This window comes from Mustelus asterias, chromosome 4 (genome assembly GCF_964213995.1).
Source record: "Mustelus asterias chromosome 4, sMusAst1.hap1.1, whole genome shotgun sequence".
NCBI classification, from domain to species: Eukaryota; Metazoa; Chordata; class Chondrichthyes; order Carcharhiniformes; family Triakidae; genus Mustelus; species Mustelus asterias.
This window is the reverse complement of record NC_135804.1, coordinates 60,309,634-60,333,497: the sequence shown is the minus strand read 5'-3', so window position 1 is coordinate 60,333,497 and position 23,864 is coordinate 60,309,634. Positions and strand designations below refer to the sequence as shown.

The following is a 23,864-nucleotide window of genomic DNA, read 5'->3' as shown; positions in this document are numbered from 1 at the left end:
AACAGAAAAAGGTTCATGGAGCTCAACAGAACTTACTTGTCCAATTGAAGCATCAAATATCACCTGCATTAATAAATCACTGAAACACACTTAATCTATCACAGGGGGATTCAAGTCAGAGGATTGGGGACTGGTCACCATAACTGTAACAACTATTTTCAAAAGACAGAAGTTAATTCAGGTTAACTTAGTCTTGGTGGTACAAAATCAGAGCCAAAATTACTGCATCTCTTGATAGAGATAAAAGTTAGAAATAGCTACCACAATTTCAAAAGGGATAATCGTATTTGACCAATTTCAGATTTCTTTATAAGATGGGAGAAACAGAAATGCAGCGAACCTAGTGTATATGACTTTAGGATACTGAGACTTCGAGATGATCCAGATATTCACTAGGGTGCTATCTGGTATGCAGCAACACAAATACAGACACTTTAAACCCCCTCTCACAGCCCCCACCATTATAACATAGATTACTGGACGTTAGGGATGTTTAAAATTATAAACGAATGAGACAAAGTGGATGGAAGCAAAGAATTTCCAGTGGTTGACAGGTCCAATGTGAGGGGATCAAGGAGGATTTAGAGCAGAAAATGCAATAAACTTCAGGGGATTGGGAGGCTGTGGAATTCATTTCCAGTTTGTGGTTGAGGCAAAAACTGGTTAACATTCAAGATAGATTGGATAGGTGGAATAGGAAAGACAAGGAGGAAAAAGAGATAAAGGACAACAAGAGTTGGTAAATGTGATTACAAATATTTGCTCACATGGAAGGCAAATAATAGTCATAGCAAATGGCTCATCTCTGTTGCAATTTTGATATTTATGCTGTTAAGTGTAAATAAAGCTCTGCTTATTGAAGTAAATTTAACAGCTTTGGATGTAGATTGTGTATTTCTTAGTACAAGCATAACATAAAATATAGTGTCACTATACTGACTGCGCAGTTTAGACACACTGAGAAAGTATCTCTATACGTTCAGTTTTGCATTGCTAGTAATGCAATGCATTTTTCCCAGAATTGAGGTTTAAAAGCTCAGGTGAAATCATCTGTGATTTAAAATTGTACTCTTTCAGGTCAAAACAAAATTCAGAGAAGTTCAGGGAAAAATTGGAAAAAGATTTTTAAAAACTCGTGCACGAATGAGATTGAGAATTAGCAAGTAGGATGTTGCTTCCAAAAGGGAGGGTTCAATAGTTGAGTTTCAGCTTAAAGACATTTAACATCAAATTTTGTCATAAATTTGGATAGATTGTTTGGACAACTCATTTATTGGTCAAGAGTTTAAGACTGGATAAAAATATTGAAGATTCAAAAATTATGCAGAATGACTTAAGTATATATTTAAAAATTGTGTCACAAGTGTGCACACAAAATACACCCCACTACTTGGTTTTGAGCATTAAGACAAAGGGGCCATTGCAGTGATAAAAAGACAATAGTTCTTGATTATTCAAACAGTAGATGTTGATGCAGGAGGGGTGCTTCTCAACACATTATATATTTTGTTCAGCTATTATATACGCATACAAATGCTTTGTCTCTGGAGACAAAAGCTGGATAGAAATGGAAGCTCAATGTTACAGCATTTGACTGCAGAGTGAATACTATCCATCAAGACTAATAAAACTAACTTCCTCAACCTGCTTAAGGATTTCATTACACAACAATAACACATTTGAAGGGCAGGTGATGTGCGTCACACCCATTCTGGCTATTTAAGCAATAAAATTCTGTTGCTTCGTACAGATCCAAAAACCAGCACAAGAAGCAAAGACCTCAGCAATGCATTCTTCACACCAATTGTCTGTCTACTTTGTGTTTCCCTACCTTGTTTATGTAGAGCTGAACATACAAATTCAGCTTTCAAAGGAAGGCGAAGATCAGCGATGGAGATAGTGCCTCGACATGGCTCAAGTCCATTTTTCAGTTGAGTTGTTTCTCCCATGGACACAGCATCGCCCTCTCCTTTCAGCCTCCTCAACTCGGTGAGCAAAGCATTACGTTTCTCAGCTTTAAAAACGTAAAAGACAGAACACCATGATAATTGCTAGTGCAAGTGTGAATTTCTACTTATTTCACTTGCCATTACAAGATTAACCATAATGTACAAATAGTTATTTAATATTACAGAACTTAAGAGCAATGCATTGCTGAAATAGAGATATGCAGTTTAAACTTTTGGTCTTGCACTCATCAGGACAGAGTGCAAGGTTACCAATAGTAAAGGAAACAACAATTTATACGGAATGCGAAGCGAGCTGATTGGTTCACATGTGAGCTCTGATAGAGGCATTACCATGGAGAATACAGCAGAGAACAGTTAACTACCAAGCTATTGTTCAAATTCAAACCAGGCAAGTTGATTCACTGGCCAAGGCATGGCCATGGAGGATGAACCCCATGACAAAATGGCTGTCTCAAGCTTTTGCCGAGTTGAGAAGGGTGCAATCAACAGACATACTTCATCTGTCTGTAAAGGACTGGGCCCAGAGTGCGCGAGGCTTCTAGCACACACGTGAGCCACACTGCAAACCCAACTGATGATCTTGAATTGGTTTTCAGTGTAATTCTTGGCTGCCAAGAATGGCACCAAAAACCAATTCAAATAGTCTGGCTCACAGTGTGGCTCACTTATGCATGTGAGAACACACCCCTCCCCACCTCACTCCAATCGCTGGCCTTCCTCCCTCTGTCAAAGGTCCCAACAGCAGAGTGGCAGCGGGACCCCCCCACCTCCTCCAAACCAGAGTCCACGGCCCCCAGTCAGGCCCCACCCTATGCCTGGTGGCCAGTTCCAAGGTGTCCCCTGGGCATTAGCACTTTGCCCCTTGGGCAGTGCCAGGGGGCCCAGGCTGGCACTGCTAAGGTGTCAATGCCCGGGGCACCCCCAATGCTCGACCCTCTGGGGAGGAGGGGGTGGCACAATTGCCCTCCTCCACTGTAGCGGGGTGGTGCTCCCAGCTCTCCGCAAGTAGGGAGCTATATTAAGCCCCACTGGAGCGAAATACTCCTGGCAGGGGGGAGGGGGAAAGAGAGAGGCTAGCGGGCCCAGAAGATTAACAATTTATTCAGCTCCGTGCCAATTTCTGGCGCAGAGATAACAGCGCTAGAAATCTGTCTGCTGGAGATGCGCAGAGGCTGTAGCGCCCAGCGGGGAGCCCGCAAAACTACCTCAGATCCGTCTCCTGGCCGGCTTCATTGCAAAAGCAGTGCAGCAGGATGGGAGAATTGCCCCAGTGTCTTTTTTCAGTAATTCTCATACCATATATTGTCAGTAACAGCAACTTTCATTTATACAGCATCTTCAATGTGGTTAAAAATAAAAGTACCCAGGTACTTCACAGGAACACAATCGAAGTTTGACACTGAATCACATATATTAGAATAGAAGCATGATCAAAGAGGTTGATTTGAAGTAGCGTCTTGGAGGAAGAGAGCCAGAGATAGATTTAGGGTGGGAATTTCAGAATTTGGGACCTTGGCGATTGTGTCTTAAACTGCCCATTGCAGAGCACAGTCCTCTGCTATCTGTTCCGCTCCACTTCTGTCCTAGTACATATCTTTTTTAAAGAAAAAGCGGAGGAGCACAGATAGCAGAGGACTGTGACACAGAGGGGGAGAGGCAAAGTCATGGAGAGATCTGAAAATGAGGATGTGGATTTAATGAAACATGCTTACTTAATGCATCAATTTCCAAATGCATTTTCTAATCAGAGATTAGTCATATGCTTGGAGGTCAGGAGGGCATGTCAGGAACAGCATCACGGGACTGGGAGCATTCTGGCCAAGTTTGCCGATGATACAAAGATAGGTGGAGGGGCAGGTAGTATTGAGGAGGTGGGGAGGCTGCAGAAAGATTTAGACAGTTTAGGAGAGTGGTCCAAGAAGTGGCTGATGAAATTCAACGTGGGCAAGTGCGAGGTCGTACACTTTGGAAAAAAGAATAGAGGCATGGACTATTTTCTAAACGGTGACAAAATTCATAATGCTAAAGTGCAAAGGGACTTGGGAGTCCTAGTCCAGGATTCTCTAAAGGTAAACTTGCAGGTTGAGTCCGTAATTAAGAAAGCAAATGTAATGTTGTCATTTATCTCAAGAGGCTTGGAATACAAAAGCAGGGATGTACTTCTGAGGCTTTATAAAGCACTGGTTAGGCCCCATTTGGAGTACTGTGAGCAATTTTGGGCCCCACACCTCAGGAAGGACATACTGGCACTGGAGCGGGTCCAGCGGAGATTCACACGGATGATCCCAGGAATGGTAGGCCTGACATACGATGAACGTCTGAGGATCGTGGGATTATATTCATTGGAGTTTAGGAGGTTGAGGGGAGATCTGATAGAAACTTACAAGATAATGAACGGCTTAGATAGGATGGACGTAGGGAAGTTGTTTCCATTAACAGGGGAGACTAGGACGCGGGGGCACAGCCTTAGAATAAAAGGGAGTCACTTTAGAACAGAGATGAGGAGAAATTTCTTCAGCCAGAGAGTGGTGGGTCTGTGGAATTCATTGCCACAGAGGGCTGTGGAGGCCGAGACGTTGAGCGTCTTCAAGACAGAAATTGATAAATTCTTGATTTCTCGAGGAATTAAGGGCTATGGGGAGAGAGCGGGTAAATGGAGTTGAAATCAACCATGATTGAATGGTGGAGTGGACTCGATGGGCCGAATGGCCTTACTTCCGCTCCTATGTCTTATGGTCTTATGGTCTTATACTTAAGAATCAGTTTTCAACCTGGTGAAGCCACAACACAGGACCAGTGGCATGTCAAACAACATTCAGTAGACAGAGCTAAGCAATCCCACAACCAACGGATAGGATTTAAGCTCTGCAGTTCTGTCACATCGGGGGAGGTGGCTCCACCAATATCCCCAATGATGGCAGACTCCAGCACATCATTGCAAAAGGCAAAGCTGAAGCATTTTCAGCTTAACGGGCTGAGTGGATGATTATTCCACTGAAGTGGCAAGGAACATTTATGCCACACAAGTGCCAGCCAATGACCATCTCCAACAAGGATCTAAATGTCTCCTCCATTCAATGGTAGTGTCATCGCTGAATCCCCCATCCCATCAACATACTGGGGGTGGTTACCATTAAACAGAGATGGAACCGGACCAGTTACTCGCCTCTGAGTAACTTGACTGTTGACTCCCCAAAGCCTGTCCACCATCTACAAAGCACATGTCAGCAGTGTAATGGAATAACATTCACTTACCTTGCTAAATGCAGCTCCAACAACACCCAATAAGCTCGACACCATCAAGGAAAATGTAGCCCACTTGAACCATTAATTACATGAAACATTTACTCTCTCCACCAACACACAATAAAAGCAATGTACAAAACGTAGAAGATGCACTGCAGTAACTCAAAGGCTCCTACGACAGCAGCGTCCAAACCAGTGACCTCAACCACCTAGGGGGACAAGGGCACCATATGAATGGGAACTACCTTCAAATGCTGACCTTGCCAGTTACACCCACATCCCATGAAAGAATAAAAATTGATATTCTGTATTGCCACCTATCATGTTGGCAATGGGTACTTTAATGCAATTGATTTAAAAATAATTGTAACACTCATGGTCAACATATTAAACTGTGCACCATGATGGGAGTGGCTGATTTGATTTCAGTCATGATCAGGCAGAAATTTACTGCTGCACACGTGTTTCTGCTTTTGGTTAGTTCCACAATGTGGAGCAGTTCCACCCTCCGACATCACACCTCTGCCAAGTTTTGGTTTCCCGTTATCCCCCTGTTACTCACAAGCAATAAGTAGGTGACGTTCTGCTTCTGCTTCTTCTCTCGAGCCTTTACCATGCTCTTCATCTGTACAGCAGTTTAGTGCCTGACTGGCCTGATACATAATGCTGTTCAGCCTGATAATCTCATCATTTAGCATCTGGGAGGAAAAAATACATTTTTCACCTGTTGCTTCACACAAATCGCTTCTTATCCTTAGCAACTTGTTGGACTTGCAATTAATTGTCCATTAAACTCACAGAAAGCCAAGTCCTGTAATTAGTAGTGCAAATACCATTTTAAGGATAATTGTTAATGCAATGTTAATCAGTCTCCTGACCTAGAAAGGAGCAAAATAAACAATACAGCCTCACTTCTTTAGGTAGTGAACTGTTCTTAGATATTTAAAATATTGGATTTTTTCGTCTTTTCTGTGGGGTGGGGTCTCTTTTCCTCACTCCAACTTTGTCTCTCTTTTGTACTCCATTTGTTTCCTTCTATTTTTTGTTGTTTTGTTTCTCTCTCAATCCTTAAATCTCTTGTGTGAAGGAGATCCAATGCTGGTCCCTGTTGCCCACATGAAAACATTTGTAAAGATCAAGTCAGCAATAAAAACAGCCTGGGTGGGATTGTCGTCAGTACAGGCTTGATGGGCCAAATGGCTATGATTATTTTAAAAGCACCATTGTAATTTTTCCCTACACCCATCACAATTTCAGGAAAATAGCATGTTACATGACAGATTATCCCATACCTTTATTTTCTCTTTTATTGTCACTTGCTGTGTTGCCAACCAAGAATTTTCAACGGTGCTTGGGGCAATAGCTTTTTTGGTTTCTTCATTTTTCTTTTTTTGCAGCCGGGCACTGCGACGTTGAGTTCTATACAAATCAATACTGAAAAGAAAAAAGGGCAAATGCACTGAGGTTTGGAAAGTTTAATTCTTTAATATATGCACTGAAAGCACAAGTATATTTGTGTATAATGAATATTGAAAGAATGAATATATCAATAGCTTTGGTTCAAAGTGGGAAAGGCATTGGACCTCAAAAGCATGTTCCTAGAATGTGAGAAATCAAAGAAAACAGCTGTGGCTCCAACAAGAATCTTTCAAGCAGACTTGTGCATCGAAGTTCTACCGCAGAGTTCATAGGACTCCTACAGTGCAGGAGGAGGTCATTTGGCCCATCAAGTCTGCACCAACTCTCCAAAAGAGCAACTTACTCAGGCCCAGCTCCACAATCCCACACATTTACCATGGCTAATCCACCTAACCTACACATCTTTCGACTACTAATATAAACGCATCCATTCAAAAAAGGATCAATGAGGCATTTATAGATAAGCTGATCTCTCAGGTAAGCAAACCAAACAATTACCCTCAGGACAATCAAGGACAGCTAGCATAATTTTTTAAAGTTGGACAAGTGTTCAAGTAAAACTGTGTGTTGATAGAGTAAATGCAGAGGATGTAGCATCTTTGGATTTCCAAAAGCGTGTGATAAAGTACTCTCAAAGAGACTTGATGAAATTAAATTTATTAAAAGGATTACATCAAAATAGGATGGGTGGTTAGCGGTGAAGGCAACTTCAGGAAACAACTGGTTATGACACGCAGCAGGCGAAGTTTAATTGTAAAGTGTATTTTCTTATCTCTCCCTTTCCACCAAAAGTATTTATTTTGAAAATTCAATATTATGTTTTGAAAATGAGAAATTTTGATAAGGTTAATCTTAACTGGATGAAATACAGACCTATGACAGCAAACTGGTCAAGACTTCAGGTAAAACTACAAATTAGCAAGAAAGTTTAATTGAAAAGTGGCAAGAGCTCTACTTACCAAAATGTCATCGCTGACAAAATAGATGAAGCTAAGGAAAAACATATAAAATTGCAGTACAAAATATAAATTCAGGCAACTGGGAGAGCTATAAATAGCAAAATGACAAAGATCAAGATTAATGAGTTTTACAAATTAAATTAGAAGCAAAAGAGAAGTGTAATGTGGACCCTTTGAAAACATATGCATAATATGAGAAATGAAAGAGACCATGAATTGTGGGAGCCTCAATAGTAGAGGTAGATAGTGCGTCCAATATTCCAGTGAAATTAATAATGCACCTAAGATTGCAACTCATGAAAGTAAACAAACAAGAAAATTGTATCAGAATAAAAGTAATGGTGTTAAAGATGGACAAATGCCAGGGCACAATGACTTCCATTCCAATATTTTAAAAGTTGGTGACAAAGTTGCAAATGCCATAAACTTCAAAGCTCTCAATTCAGGAATTGCTACATTAGATTGGAAATTTGCAAAATGTAACTAACTATATTAAGGTGAGAGAAAATGCTGGAAATTATAGCCTTGCAAATCTGTTGTGGAAAAGTTATTGGGACTTCTAATTAAGATCAGTAACAAAGCATGTTAAGATGTGTGCTCATTTCAGAGTACCCACATGGACTTGTAACAGGTAGGTCATGCCCAACAAATATAATTTTTTGATATGGGAATAACTGAAGTAGTAGACAGGGGAATGTCTACAGATTAAATTAAAAAGGATTAACAGAAGACATTTGATAAATCGTATGTGAAATCTTAACTAAAAGTTAGAGTTCATGTAATTAAGGCCAATATTGATCTGGTTATGTAGAAGATAGTAGTATGCTCATACTGAATGGAGATAACGGTGTGCCCCACAATGATCTGTGCTATGGTCTCAACTATAGCACAATAAAGAGCTATTTATCCAAGTTTGCCAATGACAAAGATTAGAGGAAACAATGATTGATTAAGTGAATGGATAAAAATAGTGGTAAGTGCATTTCAACACAGGTAAAACAAAGTCACCCATTTTTGACCCAAAAAGAAAAAATCTGATTGTTTCTAGTTTTTTATCATTTAATTAACAATGCAAGTCTAAAGAAGTTTAGGAGCCTATGTAACAATGTAGTCAGGTACAAAAAAGTAGAATGTTAGCCTTCATAACTAAAGGGCTAGAATATGTTTTAAAAAGGAGCAAGGTTTGCTACAGCTATACTGATTAGACTACATCAGGTGTACTGTGTACATGGCTGGGCCTCGCACCTCAGAAAAGGATATACTGGCCTTGAAAGGAGGACAGTGCAGATACACCATAATGTTGCCAGTACTTCAAGCATTAAACACAAGAGCACTAGCAAGAGAAAGGGGATTCGACCTTTTGGATCCTAGTCTGCTGAATGTGGCTCCCCTTTAATCTCAATCACCAGCCTCCAACTCCTATTAGATGCGAGATTACAAATTTGACTTTTGTTCACTGCTTTATAGATAGCTTGATTGAAAATTAATAGCATAGAGAATTTTTTCTGCTAGTGGGGGAGCCCAAGGTGGGATGATATAGCCTTAAAAACCAAAGCCAAGTCATCCAATAGCTAGGCAACCATTCTTTTCACAAAGGGTAGAAGTATGAAATACTCCAACAAAAGGCTCAGTTAATAATTTTAAATCTTGAGATATAGCATGTTTAATGGTCAAGGGTATTCAGTGATTATGGAACTAAGGCAGATGGATGGAGATACAGACCAGCCATACATTGAATGGCAGAAAAGAATAAAGGGCCTACTTTTGTTCGTAGCCAGTGCCCAAACTCGGTTTTAAAAGGGATTAAAACTCGGTTTTAAAAGGGATCTATTGATCAGTTCATTAAAACTCTGTCAAAGAAATATCAGAAATCCTCTTTACAAACAGGAAGCAACTGGTAAGGATTAAAATTTTTGAAATTGCTGTGCATCAAGATGCATTTTTATATCATGCTTGCAGGGGAAAGTACCTGTAGAATGCTGTACTTTCAACAACGGGTGAAAGATTTTCAGCTGGATCTTGGTTTCGTCTAGGAGCATCCAGTTCAAGCGAAGAGTAGGGTGAGCAGCAAGATTCGGTTAGGCTATTGTTTAGTGATGAGAGTACGGCAGTCTACCAAATAGAGGAAAGAATATTTTGAGGCATGTTATATCAAGAATACCAAGTTACTTTCAAATACTAGCCCCATAGCCTGTAAAATGCTTATTAAATAGCAATTTTAATTCAGTGACTGTGGAATTGAGGAACTCCACTAATATGACCGATGGTCAGTGAATAAATTTACTATAAGCAGCCTGATAGTTCATTAGCAAGCCTAAGTGTTGACAAGCCAAATTAGATACTTCTGCCCTAGTGCCTACTTTAACAATCTGTTCCTTACTCCCCTCAACCTTTCCTGAAGGTCAACCCACGGAAAGCGACTGGCCCGGATGGGGTACCCGGCCGAGCACTCAGATCCTGCGCGGATCAACTGGCGGGGGAATTCACGGACATCTTCAACCTCTCTTTACAACAATCTGAGATCCCTATCTGCTTTAAGACGACGACCATCATCCCGGTACCTAAGAAAAACCAAGCAGCGATCCTTAATGACTATCAGCCGGTGGCTCTGACATCCATCATTATGAAGTGCTTCGAAAAGTTAGTCATGATACGGATCAATTCCAGCCTGCCGGACTACCTGGATCCACTACAGTTTGCCTACCATCGCAACAGGTGCCATTTCCCTGGCCCTGCACTCAACCCTGGAACACCTATGTCAGATTCCTATTTATTGACTGCAGCTCAGCCTTCAACACTATTATTCCCATGAAACTCATCTCCAAACTCTGTGGCCTGGGCCTCGACACCTCCCTCTGCGACTGGATCCTGAACTCCCTAACTCACAGACCACAATCAGTAAGGATAGGCAACTACACCTCCTCCACGATCATCCTCAACACCGGTGCCCCACAAGGCTGTGTTCTCAGCCCCCTACTATACTCCTTATACACCTATGACTGTGCCCAAATTCCCCTCCAATTCGATTTTCAAATTTGCTGATGACATCACCGTACTGGGTCCGATCTCAAACAATGACGAGAAAAGTACAGGAAGGAGATAGAGAATCTGGTGAACTGGTGCGGCAACAATAATCTCTCCCTCAATGTCAACAAAACGAAGGAGATTGTCATTGATTTCAGGAAGTGCAAAGGAGAACATGCCCCTGTCTTCATCAACTGGGACGAAGTAGAAAGGGTCGAGAGCTTCAAGTTCTTAGGTGTCCAGATTACCAACAACTGTCCTGGTTTCCCCGACAGTATAGTTAAGAAAGCCCACCAACGCCTCTACTTTCTCAGAAGACTAAGGAAATTTGGCATGTCAGCTACGACTCTCACCAACTTTCACAGACGCACCATAGAAAGCATTCTTTCTGGTTGTATCACAGCTTGGTATGGCTCCTGCTCTACCCAAGACCAAAAGGAACAACAAAAGGTCGTGAATGTAGTCCAGTCCATCATGCAAACCAGGCTCCCATCCATTGACTCTGTCTACACTTCCCACTGCCTCGGCAAAGCAGCCAGCATAATTAAGGATCCCACGCACCCCGGACATTCTCTCTTCCATCTCCTTCTTCCTTCGGGAAAAAGATACAAAAGTCTGAGGTCACGTACCAACCGACTCAAGAACAGCTTCTTCCCTGCTGCTGTCAGACTTTTGAATGGACTTACCTTGCATTAAGTTGATCTTTCTCTACACCCTAGCTATGACTGTAACACTACATTCTGCACTCTCTCGTTTCCTTCTCTATGAACAGTATGTTTTGTCTGTATAGTGTGCAAGAAACAATACTTTTCACTATGTTAATACATGTGACAATAAATCAAATCAAACCTCTGTTCTATCACTAGAAGTTGCATGTCTTCAACTTCTTTGCCCTTGTTTTTAAAAGCGTAAATAGACTATTTCTATTTTATTTAGTGTGGACTCGGTTTCATTTGAAGCTCAGTTTTTTTAAAAAGAAAAAGCCAGCAATTAAGCAATTGCAAAGCTTTAGAGGCTCAATCCAAATGTGATAAATTTAAGATTTTTGACACATTGCTCATCAAGTTTAATAGTTTTGGGTCACATACACAATGACATGGTTAAGGGCTAGAATATTGAGATTGTGCCAATAGATGCAAGAGTTATGGAAACCCTGCAATGTTTTCAAGAGTAAAATCCAAATATGATGGTTTATGGAGCACAGGAGGCCATGAGCCAATGGGGATTTCCAATTAAGGCACTAGTTGAATGGGCAGTTTAAAAAAAGAGAGTACTTCAGTCCTCATCTTTCAGTTAATTTCATCGAGTCTGGTACAACTAGCATGATGCAGGTGTTGGATAAGAGACATATGGAGCAGGATTAACAACCCGTCTGGGACTTTGATTGTTGAAAAATCATAAAATGAGGACAGAAGCAGCAGAAAACCAAGTCATTAAGTTATTGGAGCTTTCCACACCCAATACTTACACAATCTGATTCCCAACATAGGCAAACTGCAATTGTTTGAACAGAATAACCACCATTGGAAGAGTGTACACTTACAAGAGGAGCTGCAGCATCCAACTTGATAGACTTAGCAAGTGGAGACAAAATGGAGATACTGGGTAAAGTCAGTTCATCATTCTCTTTTTGATCTCCCACCTCAGCTTCAGACTCCATATCACCACTCTGATCTTCAGTTTTGGACTTTTTTGACTCTCCCTCAGTTTCAGACTTCACATCATCACACTGCTCTTCAGCATTCAATTCCGCTATTATTTGTTCTTTAGCCAGAGGTTCTTCTATTTTTTCATCCATACTGTCTGAGTCAAGCACACCTTCAAATAGCTTATCAATTATTTCAGAGTTGTTCAATTCTTCCTGGGAGCTCGACTCTAGTCGAGATAGAAAGCAACAATTAAACAAGACCCTCATTTATGCAAGTATGTGCTACAGGAGTAGACCTCAAAAATGTTATAGATGAGACTAAGTTTCTTTCTACTTTATTTTGAAAAAGCAAGACTTAGATTACTTTTACTGCAGAAAAGTGAGTTAAAGGAAGACATGTACAAAATTATAGCCACTTTTTTAATATCCTCAAACTAGCAGCAGCCTATTTGACTATAGGAGACTAATCAAGTCACATTTTTGTAGAGACTACATACATTCGTGAGGTTTCTGGATAGAATTCAGAAGCTGGAAATTTGCCTTCTGACCAAAGGGTAAAAAACCCAACTGCTGTGCCAGTCAGCTCAGGATCAATCTAGGCTCTTTGTTCAATATGGTTCAGTGGCACACTACCCTAACAGATGATTCATTTGGTGAAAGAACTCACCCCTATGAAATACTGAAAATACTAAAGTTACAAACCGGTGTTTAAATATTTCCCCCATTTAAAAACATTTTTTAAAAAAGAGTATGGACACTCATTGGTAGGTCAGGAAAGATGTAGACGGATCAATTGTGGGAGTTTGCCACTATAAGTTTTGGGTTACTCATCTCCCATTTAACACCTTTTACTGCATTCAAACTACTTATTCTGCAATGTGTTTCTGGAATAGGAGTATAATCATAAACAGACAAATTGTACATGCTGCACTATACGCTTAAAAGGTTTACTTCATAAAATCAAATTTATCCACTTTCACTCTCCCCCCTTGCACCAAACAGTCAATACTGTTCCACTATGAGCCAGAAAGGAGGGACCATTTTGCTTTCCCTTCCCACTACTAGGTGGCACCCGAGGGGCAGCCCATGAGAACTCATTACAGCTCCCACTTGTAAAGAACACAAAAAAAGTGCTATTTTCTTTTCCCATTCCTCCGAATATAAATCAGCATTTAAAAATTCAGAAATAAATTTGTATCTTGATAATTAAGGGACCAGGGCAAAATTTTCATACCAATTTCAGTGAGGCACTTCTCATTCTCATCGCTTTCAGTTTCTACATAGTCTGACGATGGAATGGTTTGTGGTTCTAATGCAAAAGTAACCTTCCTGAGGGGAATAGACCAATCCATTGGCGCTTCTCCCTTGCAATCACCTAATTTGAGATGAACATAGTTTATAAGGGTTATACACTGAACAATGTGCAAACCTGTCAGCATCTTCCATCATAGTACAGGGCAGGAAATGCAAACTATATCAAGATAATATACTAAATTATTGGAACTAACAAGTCACATTACATATCTCTACTTTGACAGACGTACACAGTGATAGACCAAGGTTGCAAATATTTCTATACTGGAACTTGAATTGAAGTGAGAAGGAAGAATAAAGATATGAATGCCCAGCCTTGTTCCTACATCTAATTCAAATGAGAGAAGAAATGGAATTTTGCTCGTGTAACCTGAAAACTCAGGTCCTTCATCTTAAATCACCTTCCCAACACCAATGAAGATTTCAGGACAAAAATGTTTCGCGTTGAGGTTCAAAAAAAGTGAAAGAGAGGCTTAATGAAGTTAAATTTCAGTTTGCAGCTTGACATGGTAGTACAACAAACAGGCCTCAAATGGTAGAAACCAAATGTCATGCAAGAAGGCAGAAGCAGAAGGAATTAGCCATCAGCAAGAATAGATCAAATACTTGGCAGTGGAGCTATTAGTTGACGATCAAGTAATAATGATGCACATCATTCATACCTTCACTAATCCGGAGGATGTCTTCATACTTTTCACTGTGTTCATCATGTGAAGTCACATCATTGTCATGTATAGTGTTCTCTTGGGATTCTGTGCTTTTCTTTAGCCCTTCCTGGTTTGGAGAAAGAGATATGTAAAGAAAAATCTTACATTCTGTATCCTCAGGACAGAGCTTTACAACCAATGAAATACTAAAATGTAGCAATTTGTAATGTAAGGAAATGCTGCAGTCAATTTTTACATAACAAGGAGTCACAAAAATACAAGTAACCAGTTTATCTACTTTAGTGACCATCGTTATATATAAAGATATATATATTGTATAGGAAACCAGGAGAACTTCTCTGCTCCTACATCCATCTGAAGGAACAGAGGGGCCCCCAATTTAATGTCTCACAGATAAGCTGCGACTGGCATTTTTTTTTAAAAAAGGGGCGAATGTGTAAAAGGATAAATACATAGTCAGTGACAAGTAATGCTATATTTAGTGTCAAAATGTTAAATAAATTCACAACAACCAGCAGGTAACCTAGGTGAAGTATTACTTGTGCGTAATCTAGACTTGACTTTAATTAAACAAGACAAAAAGCAATTGACGAAAATGGATTCACACTACCATCGCCTCCCCGTGTGTTTTTGTTTTGCATGTTTACATTTTGCTCATTGCCTACTTCCTTCATTCCTTAAATTGATGCTTTCAAGATTAAGTGTCTCTGAAATAGATGGCCACAGGGAATGCTGCAACCAGTGCTAAAATTAAACTGTTACAATGAGCAAGATCTATAAAAAAAGGGGAAAATGGCGTGATTTAAGCATTTATTACAAAGCATGGCACACCCAACAAAATAAAAATTTCAACTGCAAACAAACCCATGTCCATAAAACAACTTTCATATCCCCAGGGTGGTGCAAAAGCACTTGTAGTCAATTACTTTTGAGGTTCAGTCGCCTATTATGTAGGAAGTCACTGGAAAGATAAAAATGATTTAAACATTGCTCAAGTGCATAACAGTATAAAAATCAGGAGAAGAACTCAGCAGAAGGAAGAATAAAAACGAGCTTGCATCTGGAGTATTGAAATCACGGCCAGACAGCCAGAAAAAAAAAGTGTGAAAGAGCACATTGGAGCACCAGAGAAAAATTGACATGGAGAAGTTTGCACTTGCAAGCTGAAGGGCAACATCTTCTGTAAGGCTGGAAACAGTTGTACAATTCTCATTTATACAAGTGCCAGGCAAATACCATCTTCAACAAACAAGAATCCAACCATCTCTCTTTGACATTCAATGACATCATCATCACAATAACCCCCATTATCAACATCCTGGGTGCTACCATTGACCAGAAACTGAACTGCGGGTACGAGAGTAGGCTGAAAATTCTGGCAAGAGTAACTCACCTCCTGATTCCTTAAAGCCTGTCCACCATCCACAAAGCACAAGTCTGATGGAATATTCTCCATTTGCCTGAATGAGTTCAACCTGGACAAGTTCAACTCCAAAATCTATTCACTGTACAGGGCAAAATAGTCAGTGCAATTGGCATCCCATCAATCCCTTTCAACATCCACTCCATCCCATCATCAACGCAGTGGCAGCAAAGTGTATAATCTACAAGATACACTGCAGCAACCCACCAAGGCTCCTTCAACAGCACTTTCCAAAATCCTGGAACTCTCTCCCCACCAGCACTGTGCATGTATCTACACCACACAGACAACAGTAAAGGTGGCAGCACGTCACCACCTAAAGGGCAATCAGGAATGGACAATAAATACTAGCCTAGCTAGGGATGCCCACTTCCCATGGAGGAATAAGAAAAATCTCCATAAAATTTCACCATGAAAGAGATTTAAAATGTCAGTACAATTACTTGATTTGAACCATGGAAACAGATCATCTCCAACTCCTAGGATTAATAATTTGGCTCAATTTAGAATTTAAGTTATTGTTTTGAACTACATGACAATTATCTATTCAAGTGAATTGATTGATGTATTAAAATTCTTTATCCATGAACATGTTGATGTACTCAGCAAATTATTAAAAATCACAGTTTAAAAAGTCACCCAAGAAGCATAATCATAGGATTGGTCCTCCAAATAGAGGGTATGGTTTTCAATTACAGGCCCTGGGGATTAACTTACTGTGGTCATTCCATGGGCACCTGGAGGTCGCTCAGAATTCATTTCTCCCACTGGCATGCTCACATGGCCCCGACCTTCCTGATCCTTCTTCCTATGCATGTTACCTTAGATGCTTCCTGTAACAGGCCATACTAAGCATGCTTGATATCATATCCATTACAGTGTGCAAATGTTGAACTACTTTCTATGGCTAACCCTCACCAAGCAACATGCAAATGGCCCTCTGATTGAGATCTGCTGCATTCATAATAGAAAAGGTTTACTGCTTATCTCTAAAATCCTTTTTTGTAGAGCTGCTTATAGCAAGTGAGTTTAAGCTTTGCCGAGTGTTTAAAAATCCAAAGCCAGGTGAATCAACTGAAAATTCAAAAATATTTATGCAAAGTCAGTACCCTTCTTTGCCCATCCATTCAAGTTAGCAACAAGGCTGAGAAAGTGTATGCAAATACTCATGACAAGCCAACACAAAATGCTGAGCTACCCATTTAAAGGAAGGCCAAGAATAGAAATAAGTTGATGAATCTCTTTAGGACCTTTCCAAAACATCTATCCTATATCTAATAAAGAGCCATGGTTGCCAATTGTTAAAATGTTCATAACTCATGAAGGATATGCCAAAAACTGATATCAAAAGTGAAGAGACACCAATAATATTTAAGTGGAAAACTAATTAAATTGTCTTGAAAATCACTTGATGACATTTGTAGAAGTGGAAAGTATCCCTTTTTACCCCAGAATGCTTGAGTCCTGTGCAGGATCTGGATGTCTTCTTTTCCACCCAGGGATTGTTCCCGTCAGTCTTACCCCGAAGCATTGCAAGTTCCTGTTCCCGCTCCTAAAGGCATAAAAGCACAACAGCCAGTCAGTCAATCCACCTATCATACAGGATTTGATCAGAAACTCTTCCTTCGCTACTGACAGCTAGCAAACCAATACTTCTGGAAGTTAAAAATCAAGGCATATTGAAAAGTAGATTTCAGTCAGGCAAATAGATTGTGTTTCTTCAGGTTTACTCCCAAACAAAGCCAAAAAACCTTTGCTATCACGGGAACTGACTTGGTCCTGAAACCAAATAAGTTAGCTGGCATGAAGACAAAAATTTCACACTGAAATACTATCCAAATCATCTCATTCTAGTGGGGCAAAAAGATCAACAATGAAGGCTATTGCCGGCTCCTAAAGGACTTCTTTCATCATTATGCACCAAGGCAATAATTTGAATTAAAATGAATACATCTAAAAGTGGGCTCTGCCACACGACTAGAAATTCATATTAGAAGCCAAAAGTAGCCATCACCACCAGAGAACAAGATTAGCAGAAACTACCTTACTTTCTAGGAAACTTACAGTTGCCATACAGCCTTAAAAAGTATTGGAAATCCTCTGAACAAAACGTTCCCACAGCAACACATCCTGCTATGCAATTCAATATGTCAAGTTGAAGATCAAGACTCTGGCCACAGGTGCATTTGTGACACTGCATAATCAAGGGGATTGGACTTTGCACAGCAGTTGTCATAATTGGTTCCCAGTGCAATGGGATGGCTATGGTTCACTACATCCTCCATAATATCAGGACTAAACTGTCAATCTGGCACTTTTTTGCAGAGTTAGATGACTGAACTTTTGGTTTCTTGGTCCAAGCAGTTTCTTGCAGTACATGAATATTCAGACCACTCCATCAGTTGTTACTGTTTACGTTGCCTCAAACCAAGAACACAAAATCAATTTCATTAAAAGTCTATAACAATTGGCTCACTATTTACATGATCCAAAACGACAACATTGCCTGTAATTTTACCCTGATGGCCACAGCATGTCTAACATACAGTATTGTTCTTTTAATTTAGCAAAGATTTGAATTGCGCTCTGCATTTTGTTAATGTAGCATTTGGATGCTACTTAAGAATTTCACACCAATTCTCATTAGTCACCCACACTGATTTAACACAATCTGAACACTTAAAGGGAAAGCATACAGATGTATTGTACAGTGCAAAGGAAATCCTACAAACAAAATAAGCACTGATTGCTGAATGGAAAGGGGACCTTGAATAACAGTGTTCTACAGTCAGGTATAGAGCTAAGATTAAACAGCTTTCTTATGGTAGCTTTTACTACTTAGCTTAAAACAGTACCTGATTATTTCAGCACTGACGTTTCTTTTGCTCAGCTCCCGACAGACGTCAGGAAGCTGGGAGGCAAAGTTTCAGCCTCCAACCCTTCCACACGTCAGCAGCTGCATTTTCAAGCTTCTACAGTTTCCTACCATCGGACAGCTCAGCAAGTTTAAAAAAAACAAGTTAACAGATCACATGTCTGCTGGCAAGCACCAACTCATTTAACCTTTTCAGGACTGTGGAGTTTTTCTCAACTTGGGTCTGTTTATGCAGAGATCACCACATATGCACAATTTCCACTTGCAACATTTGTCTTCACAGAGGACAGGATAATAACAAACCCTTCATCCAACATCCATAACAATGCAACAGGGAAAAACAACAAATGCTTCAAAGCATAAAACTTGTGTTGTTTCAAAAGTTTCTAATTTGCCAGGCTGTTCACAATGAGGGGTGAAAGAAAATTAAGCAAGGGCATAGCTGCCAGGAGGTGCAAAGAGTGCATCCTACCCTAATTATTTTAAATTTATTCAAAAGATGTGAGCTTTGCTGCCTAGGCGAGCACTTATTGCCCATCCCTAATTGCCCCAGAGAAGGTGATGGCAAACTGTCTTGAACGGCTGCAGTCCATGTTGTACAGGTACATCTGCACTGCTATTACGGAAGGAGTTTGCTCAATGTGGACTCGAAATCCACCATATATACTCACTAACACAAGTGTAATGTTACTCAAACGTGGAAGCTTCAAGAGTGTCATTTCTCATTGAAGTTTGTATATGATGGTCCAATTGATGTACTTGACGGTTTGTACAATAAATTAGCATCTAATTTTACATTGTAAATTAACATTATTTGCAACACGTGATTATTTAACGCTTTCATCAAAAAAGATGTTTGATAGTGAGGTTTGCCATAGGCTTTATGACTGTCTTTTGGTTTTAAGAATGATATAATTCGGGGCTGTAACTTAAAAATTAGGGTAAATGAAAGCAGTCATGTGACATTCTGCTCAATGGTAAGTCTACGTGGTTTAATTGTTAGAGATCAGAAGAAGAAGATTGTTTTGCAAGGGAGATGCAAGGTATTTACACTTGTTGACACTGTCTCCTTCCCAAAAAGGTGATATTGATATCATGTTGCAAACAATTGTGCTGGAAGCTATTGCTTTACTTCCAAGAATTTGGGATCAGAAATAACTAACATTTCTACTTGGATACATTAAATGTGTTGGGAAGAGGGTAAGGAAGCCATTGGATGCACCATGGCTAGCACAGCTGCCTCAGTGCCAGGGACCTGGGTTCGATTCTCGACTTGGGTCACTATCTGTGTGGAGTTTGCACATTCTCCCCGTGTCTGCGTGGGTTTCCTCTGGGTGCTCCGGTTTCCTCCCACAGCCCAAAGGACGTGCTGGTTAGGTGCATTGATCCGAACAGGTGCTGGAGTGTGGCGACTCGGGGAATTTCACAGTAACTTCATTACCGTGTTAATAATACCGTGATTAATAAATAAACGTTTTACTTTATTTGGAGATCAGGTTACAGGCTTCCCTATTAACCCATAAAAATCAGACTGAAAGAGTTTCTGCAGTTTGGTCTTGGTAGTCTGCAGCCAACTGAGAGGTAGAGAACATAGAAAATGATACAATTACCCAAGCCTGCACCTCCAAAATTGTTCAGTCCATTTTTCATCATACAGAACGCAGGTGGGAACTCATGCTTGGTTTGAAAACAGAACCCATAAGGAATTGAGAGACTAGAAGGTTTGCCTAGCTTGAAGTTAAAGCTGGAAATCTACAGTATAACCCTTTACCAAGAATGGCAGTTCTGGGATTAGAAGCTACCCTGTTGGGAAAGAAGAAAGGAAGTAATCCACTAGAAGCAACTGAACTGTTTACTATGAGACTTGTAATTTTGGGGATGTAACAAAAAACTATATTTCTGTAGTTTAATCTGACTACATAATGTGTTCAGTCAATATTTTAGTCATTTGATACAGTAAAATGCTATAAAGTGTAAAATTTTGATGTGTCATTCTTTCAGTTATTTAACTGAAATTATCCATCTCTGCAAAGGCCATTAACAATGCCCTTTCTTCTGACATGGCTTATCCATTCAAAAGAATCCTTGAAATCTACAGTGAGGGAAAGGCCATTCGGTCCATCACATCCATGCAAGTCCTTACCATTGTAGGTTAGTGCATTGCTAGTGCTTTTCAAACATTGTTCAAAGGTTATGTGGGTTTCTAACTGTATTATTCTTTCAGGCAGCAAGTCTCCAACACCATTTTGTTGAAAAGATTTCTCCCTGAATCTGCTCTAAACCTCCAACCTCATACCAAATTTATGCCCCTGGTTATGGGCCTCAGAACAAAAGTAATAGGGTCTTCCTTCCAATTCACTATTCAGACCCTATCATTTTATACACTTGTTAGATCTCTCCTCAGCTTCTTCTTTTTAATAGAAATGAATCCTAGCCTATCTAATCTTTCCTCATAACTAAAATTCTCCAGCTCAGACAGCAGCCTCACAAATGGGGCAGCACGGTGGCAGTGGTTTGCACCGCTACCTCACAGCGACAGGGACCCAAGTTCGATTCCCAGCTTTGGTCACTGTGTGGAGTCTGCACGTTCTCCGTGTCTGCATAATTTCCTCCCACAGTCCAAAAGATGCGGTGGTTAGCTGCATTGGCCAATTGGTCATGCTAGATTCTCCTTCAGTTTACTGGAACAGGCGCCGGTGTGGCAACTAGGGGATTTCACAGTAACCTCACTGCACTGTTAACGTAAACTTGTGACACTAATAAATAAACTTTGTAAATTTCCTTTATGCCCTTTCTAGTTCAATCATATCTTCCGATAGTGCAGTGATCAGAACTGCATAAAGTATTCCAGCTGTGGGAAAACTATCTTATACACTTTCAATTGTCTCAGCCAGTAAAGACAAGTATCCTGTATACCACCTTGATCTTATCCACCTACCTTCAGGGGTCTGTGGACAGGCAAGGTTTCTCTGGTCCTCTACAGTATCCTATCATTTATTGTGCACTCCTTTGCCATCCTTCAAATGCATCACTTCTCCAGATTGAACTCTATTTGCCACTGTTCTGCCCAACTGACCAGAGATACCTTGTTCTGAGCTCTGTGGTATCCCACTGGAAACAGCTTTCCAGTCATAAAAATATCCACGGACCATCATCCATTGCTTCCTGCCTCCGAGCCAATTTTGGAACCAACTTGCCACTTTGCTTTGGATTTTATGGGCTTTTACTTTTGTGACCAGTCTGCCACTTGGGACCATATCAAAAAGCCATTCCTTGGTAACCTTATCCTTTCCAACCAACCCCATCCTCAAATTCCAGAATGCATCACCCACTCCATGCTCGCTGATCCGTGCAGTCAGGATTCCATTTCACCCACAGCATTTGGACCACTCTGGTCAAAGTCACCAACATTCCACACAATTCCTCTTGGCAATATTACCCAACTTTGCCTTTGAGACAACACTTAAATCCGTTACTGTTACTCATGTGGCTCTTGCCAAAAACTCAGTCAACCCCTCATTTCATCCAAGCTCCAAATTCCTTTGTTTGATCCCAATCTTACCTTTAATGTCACTTAGATTATCACCAAGGGCACCTATGTACATAAAATTTCTAAAACTCCACTGTCGCTTGCTAAACTGAAACCCTTTGATCTTTTCTCACTTCCAGATCAAGCTTTTCCCAATGCCCTGTTCTTTTAACTTCATCAAAACGCTCATCCTGAACCATTTCTTACCTCACTAAAAAGATCCCAATGCAAAGTGTCATCCAACTATCATCCCTACTCTTGCTGACCTACATTAGATCAGAATTCTTCAACACAAAAAATTCCCCATCCTAATTCTGCAACATGCCTTCTTTCTTCCTAAACTTAACCATTGATAGTGCATCCTTCAGTCACTCAGCCACTTTATGTCTTCACAATCTGCTTTACTTTATTTCTCATCACCTTCAAAATCCTTGCTAAAATAAATATATTTGACCATGCCTTCAAACACTTTCCTTTCCCCCAACTCCAGCTACATTCCTGCATGAATCAGACCCCAAAGCGTGAAAAAGTGTGCTGGAACTAATGTTATATTTAAAATGGTGATCTGTTCGCCTCTATGTCCTAAATCAATGAATGTGGACTGCAGTTTACCTTTTTCATCCGGATGACATTAGATGTACTGGGAGTAGATTCCTGAAGCAACATTTCCTGAATGGCCTTTGTACTTGGAGTTATTGCAGCGATCTTAGAGCAGCATGCTATTCCTTCCTGGTTCTGTTTCTCATGATTCATCTCTTCAAATCTCTCTCGAACTGACTGCACAGCAACACCTAGTTTTTTTTAAAAAAAGAGTCAATTGTGGTATTAATAACCATCAACAAGACAAACTTGTTAAAAATCAGCAACCTCAGAAAATTTCTCTGCAATGAAAAGGTCTAGCCACATCCCAGTCCAGAACAGTTAGCAACTTCTGTTAAGTGAACATCCAAAATCAGTACTGCACAAGTAACTTTGGATGCCTTAGCACACAAGCTCAAAGCACTTTACACCAAAAAAGTCTTTTTCCAATTGTAATTCCTGACAAGGTTGCCTTGAGGCTCAGGAGGTAGTATCCCTGAGCCACAAACCCGAGGTTCGAATCCCACCATGCCATAAAACTCAAGTGACCATGGAGGGTGCACTCATAACAGGTTATCAACCTGTAAATCCTTCCAAAATACTGATGGCACGTGCTAAGTAGGAGAATAGTTGCCTGGTTAGCCAGAATCTGCAGAAGGCAACTGCAAGCCACTACAGTGGCTTGTAACGTATCGCCACAGGCCAACACGTGGAAGTCCGCAGTTCTCAATGCCCTCTTAGGGAATAGTACCTGAAGAAAGCGAGTCACTAATATGTCTGTACATGTAGCAGTTTGTTTAATTTCTACTGTTGACAGAAAGAAACTGGCCAGGACTTCAAATTCCTTGCCCTCATGCAGAAAGAGATAGATACTTTAAGAGTCCATCCAAAGCAGCAGATTCTCATCTGACCACTACTGTGACAATAAGAGATTCAGTAATCCAGTCAAGAATCTGCCTAGGTTGTTTTCTCAGACCACAATCATGACTGATGAATCAGAATACTACCAACTGGGATAAGTTTCCATTACTGGTTGGCCATGAGTGCTTTGATCTGGGAAGTTGTCATTTTGTTGTTTGTTAAAATGTTTTACAGTGGAGAATACCTGCCAACCAGGAGATGAGGTAGCATACATGTTTTGAATTAATTTTTTAAAATGTCAAATCTCACGTGCATTTGTCCACATGAACAATGGCACCAATTGCAGTTG

The 23,864-nt window shown here is 40.3% G+C and overlaps 1 protein-coding gene across 6 annotated transcripts in view; it reads right to left on the bottom strand.

Moving 5' to 3' along the window:
- LOC144492745 (anillin-like) overlaps positions 1-23,864 on the bottom strand; it is a 62,975-nt gene that overhangs the window by 21,628 nt on the left and 17,483 nt on the right. For 3 of the 6 annotated variants that reach the window (XM_078211126.1, XM_078211127.1, XM_078211130.1), the window contains 9 exons: positions 22,688-22,866; positions 17,119-17,223; positions 14,243-14,354; positions 13,501-13,641; positions 12,162-12,493; positions 9,564-9,706; positions 6,509-6,650; positions 5,779-5,914; positions 1,832-2,014 (listed from right to left, as the gene is read on the bottom strand). In XM_078211126.1, coding sequence (XP_078067252.1) covers positions 1,832-2,014; positions 5,779-5,914; positions 6,509-6,650; positions 9,564-9,706; positions 12,162-12,493; positions 13,501-13,641; positions 14,243-14,354; positions 17,119-17,223; positions 22,688-22,866 — 1,473 coding nt within the window. The remainder of the gene's footprint in view (positions 1-1,831; positions 2,015-5,778; positions 5,915-6,508; positions 6,651-9,563; positions 9,707-12,161; positions 12,494-13,500; positions 13,642-14,242; positions 14,355-17,118; positions 17,224-22,687; positions 22,867-23,864) is intronic. The other 3 variants (XM_078211131.1, XM_078211128.1, XM_078211129.1) reach the window with 1 other exon arrangement.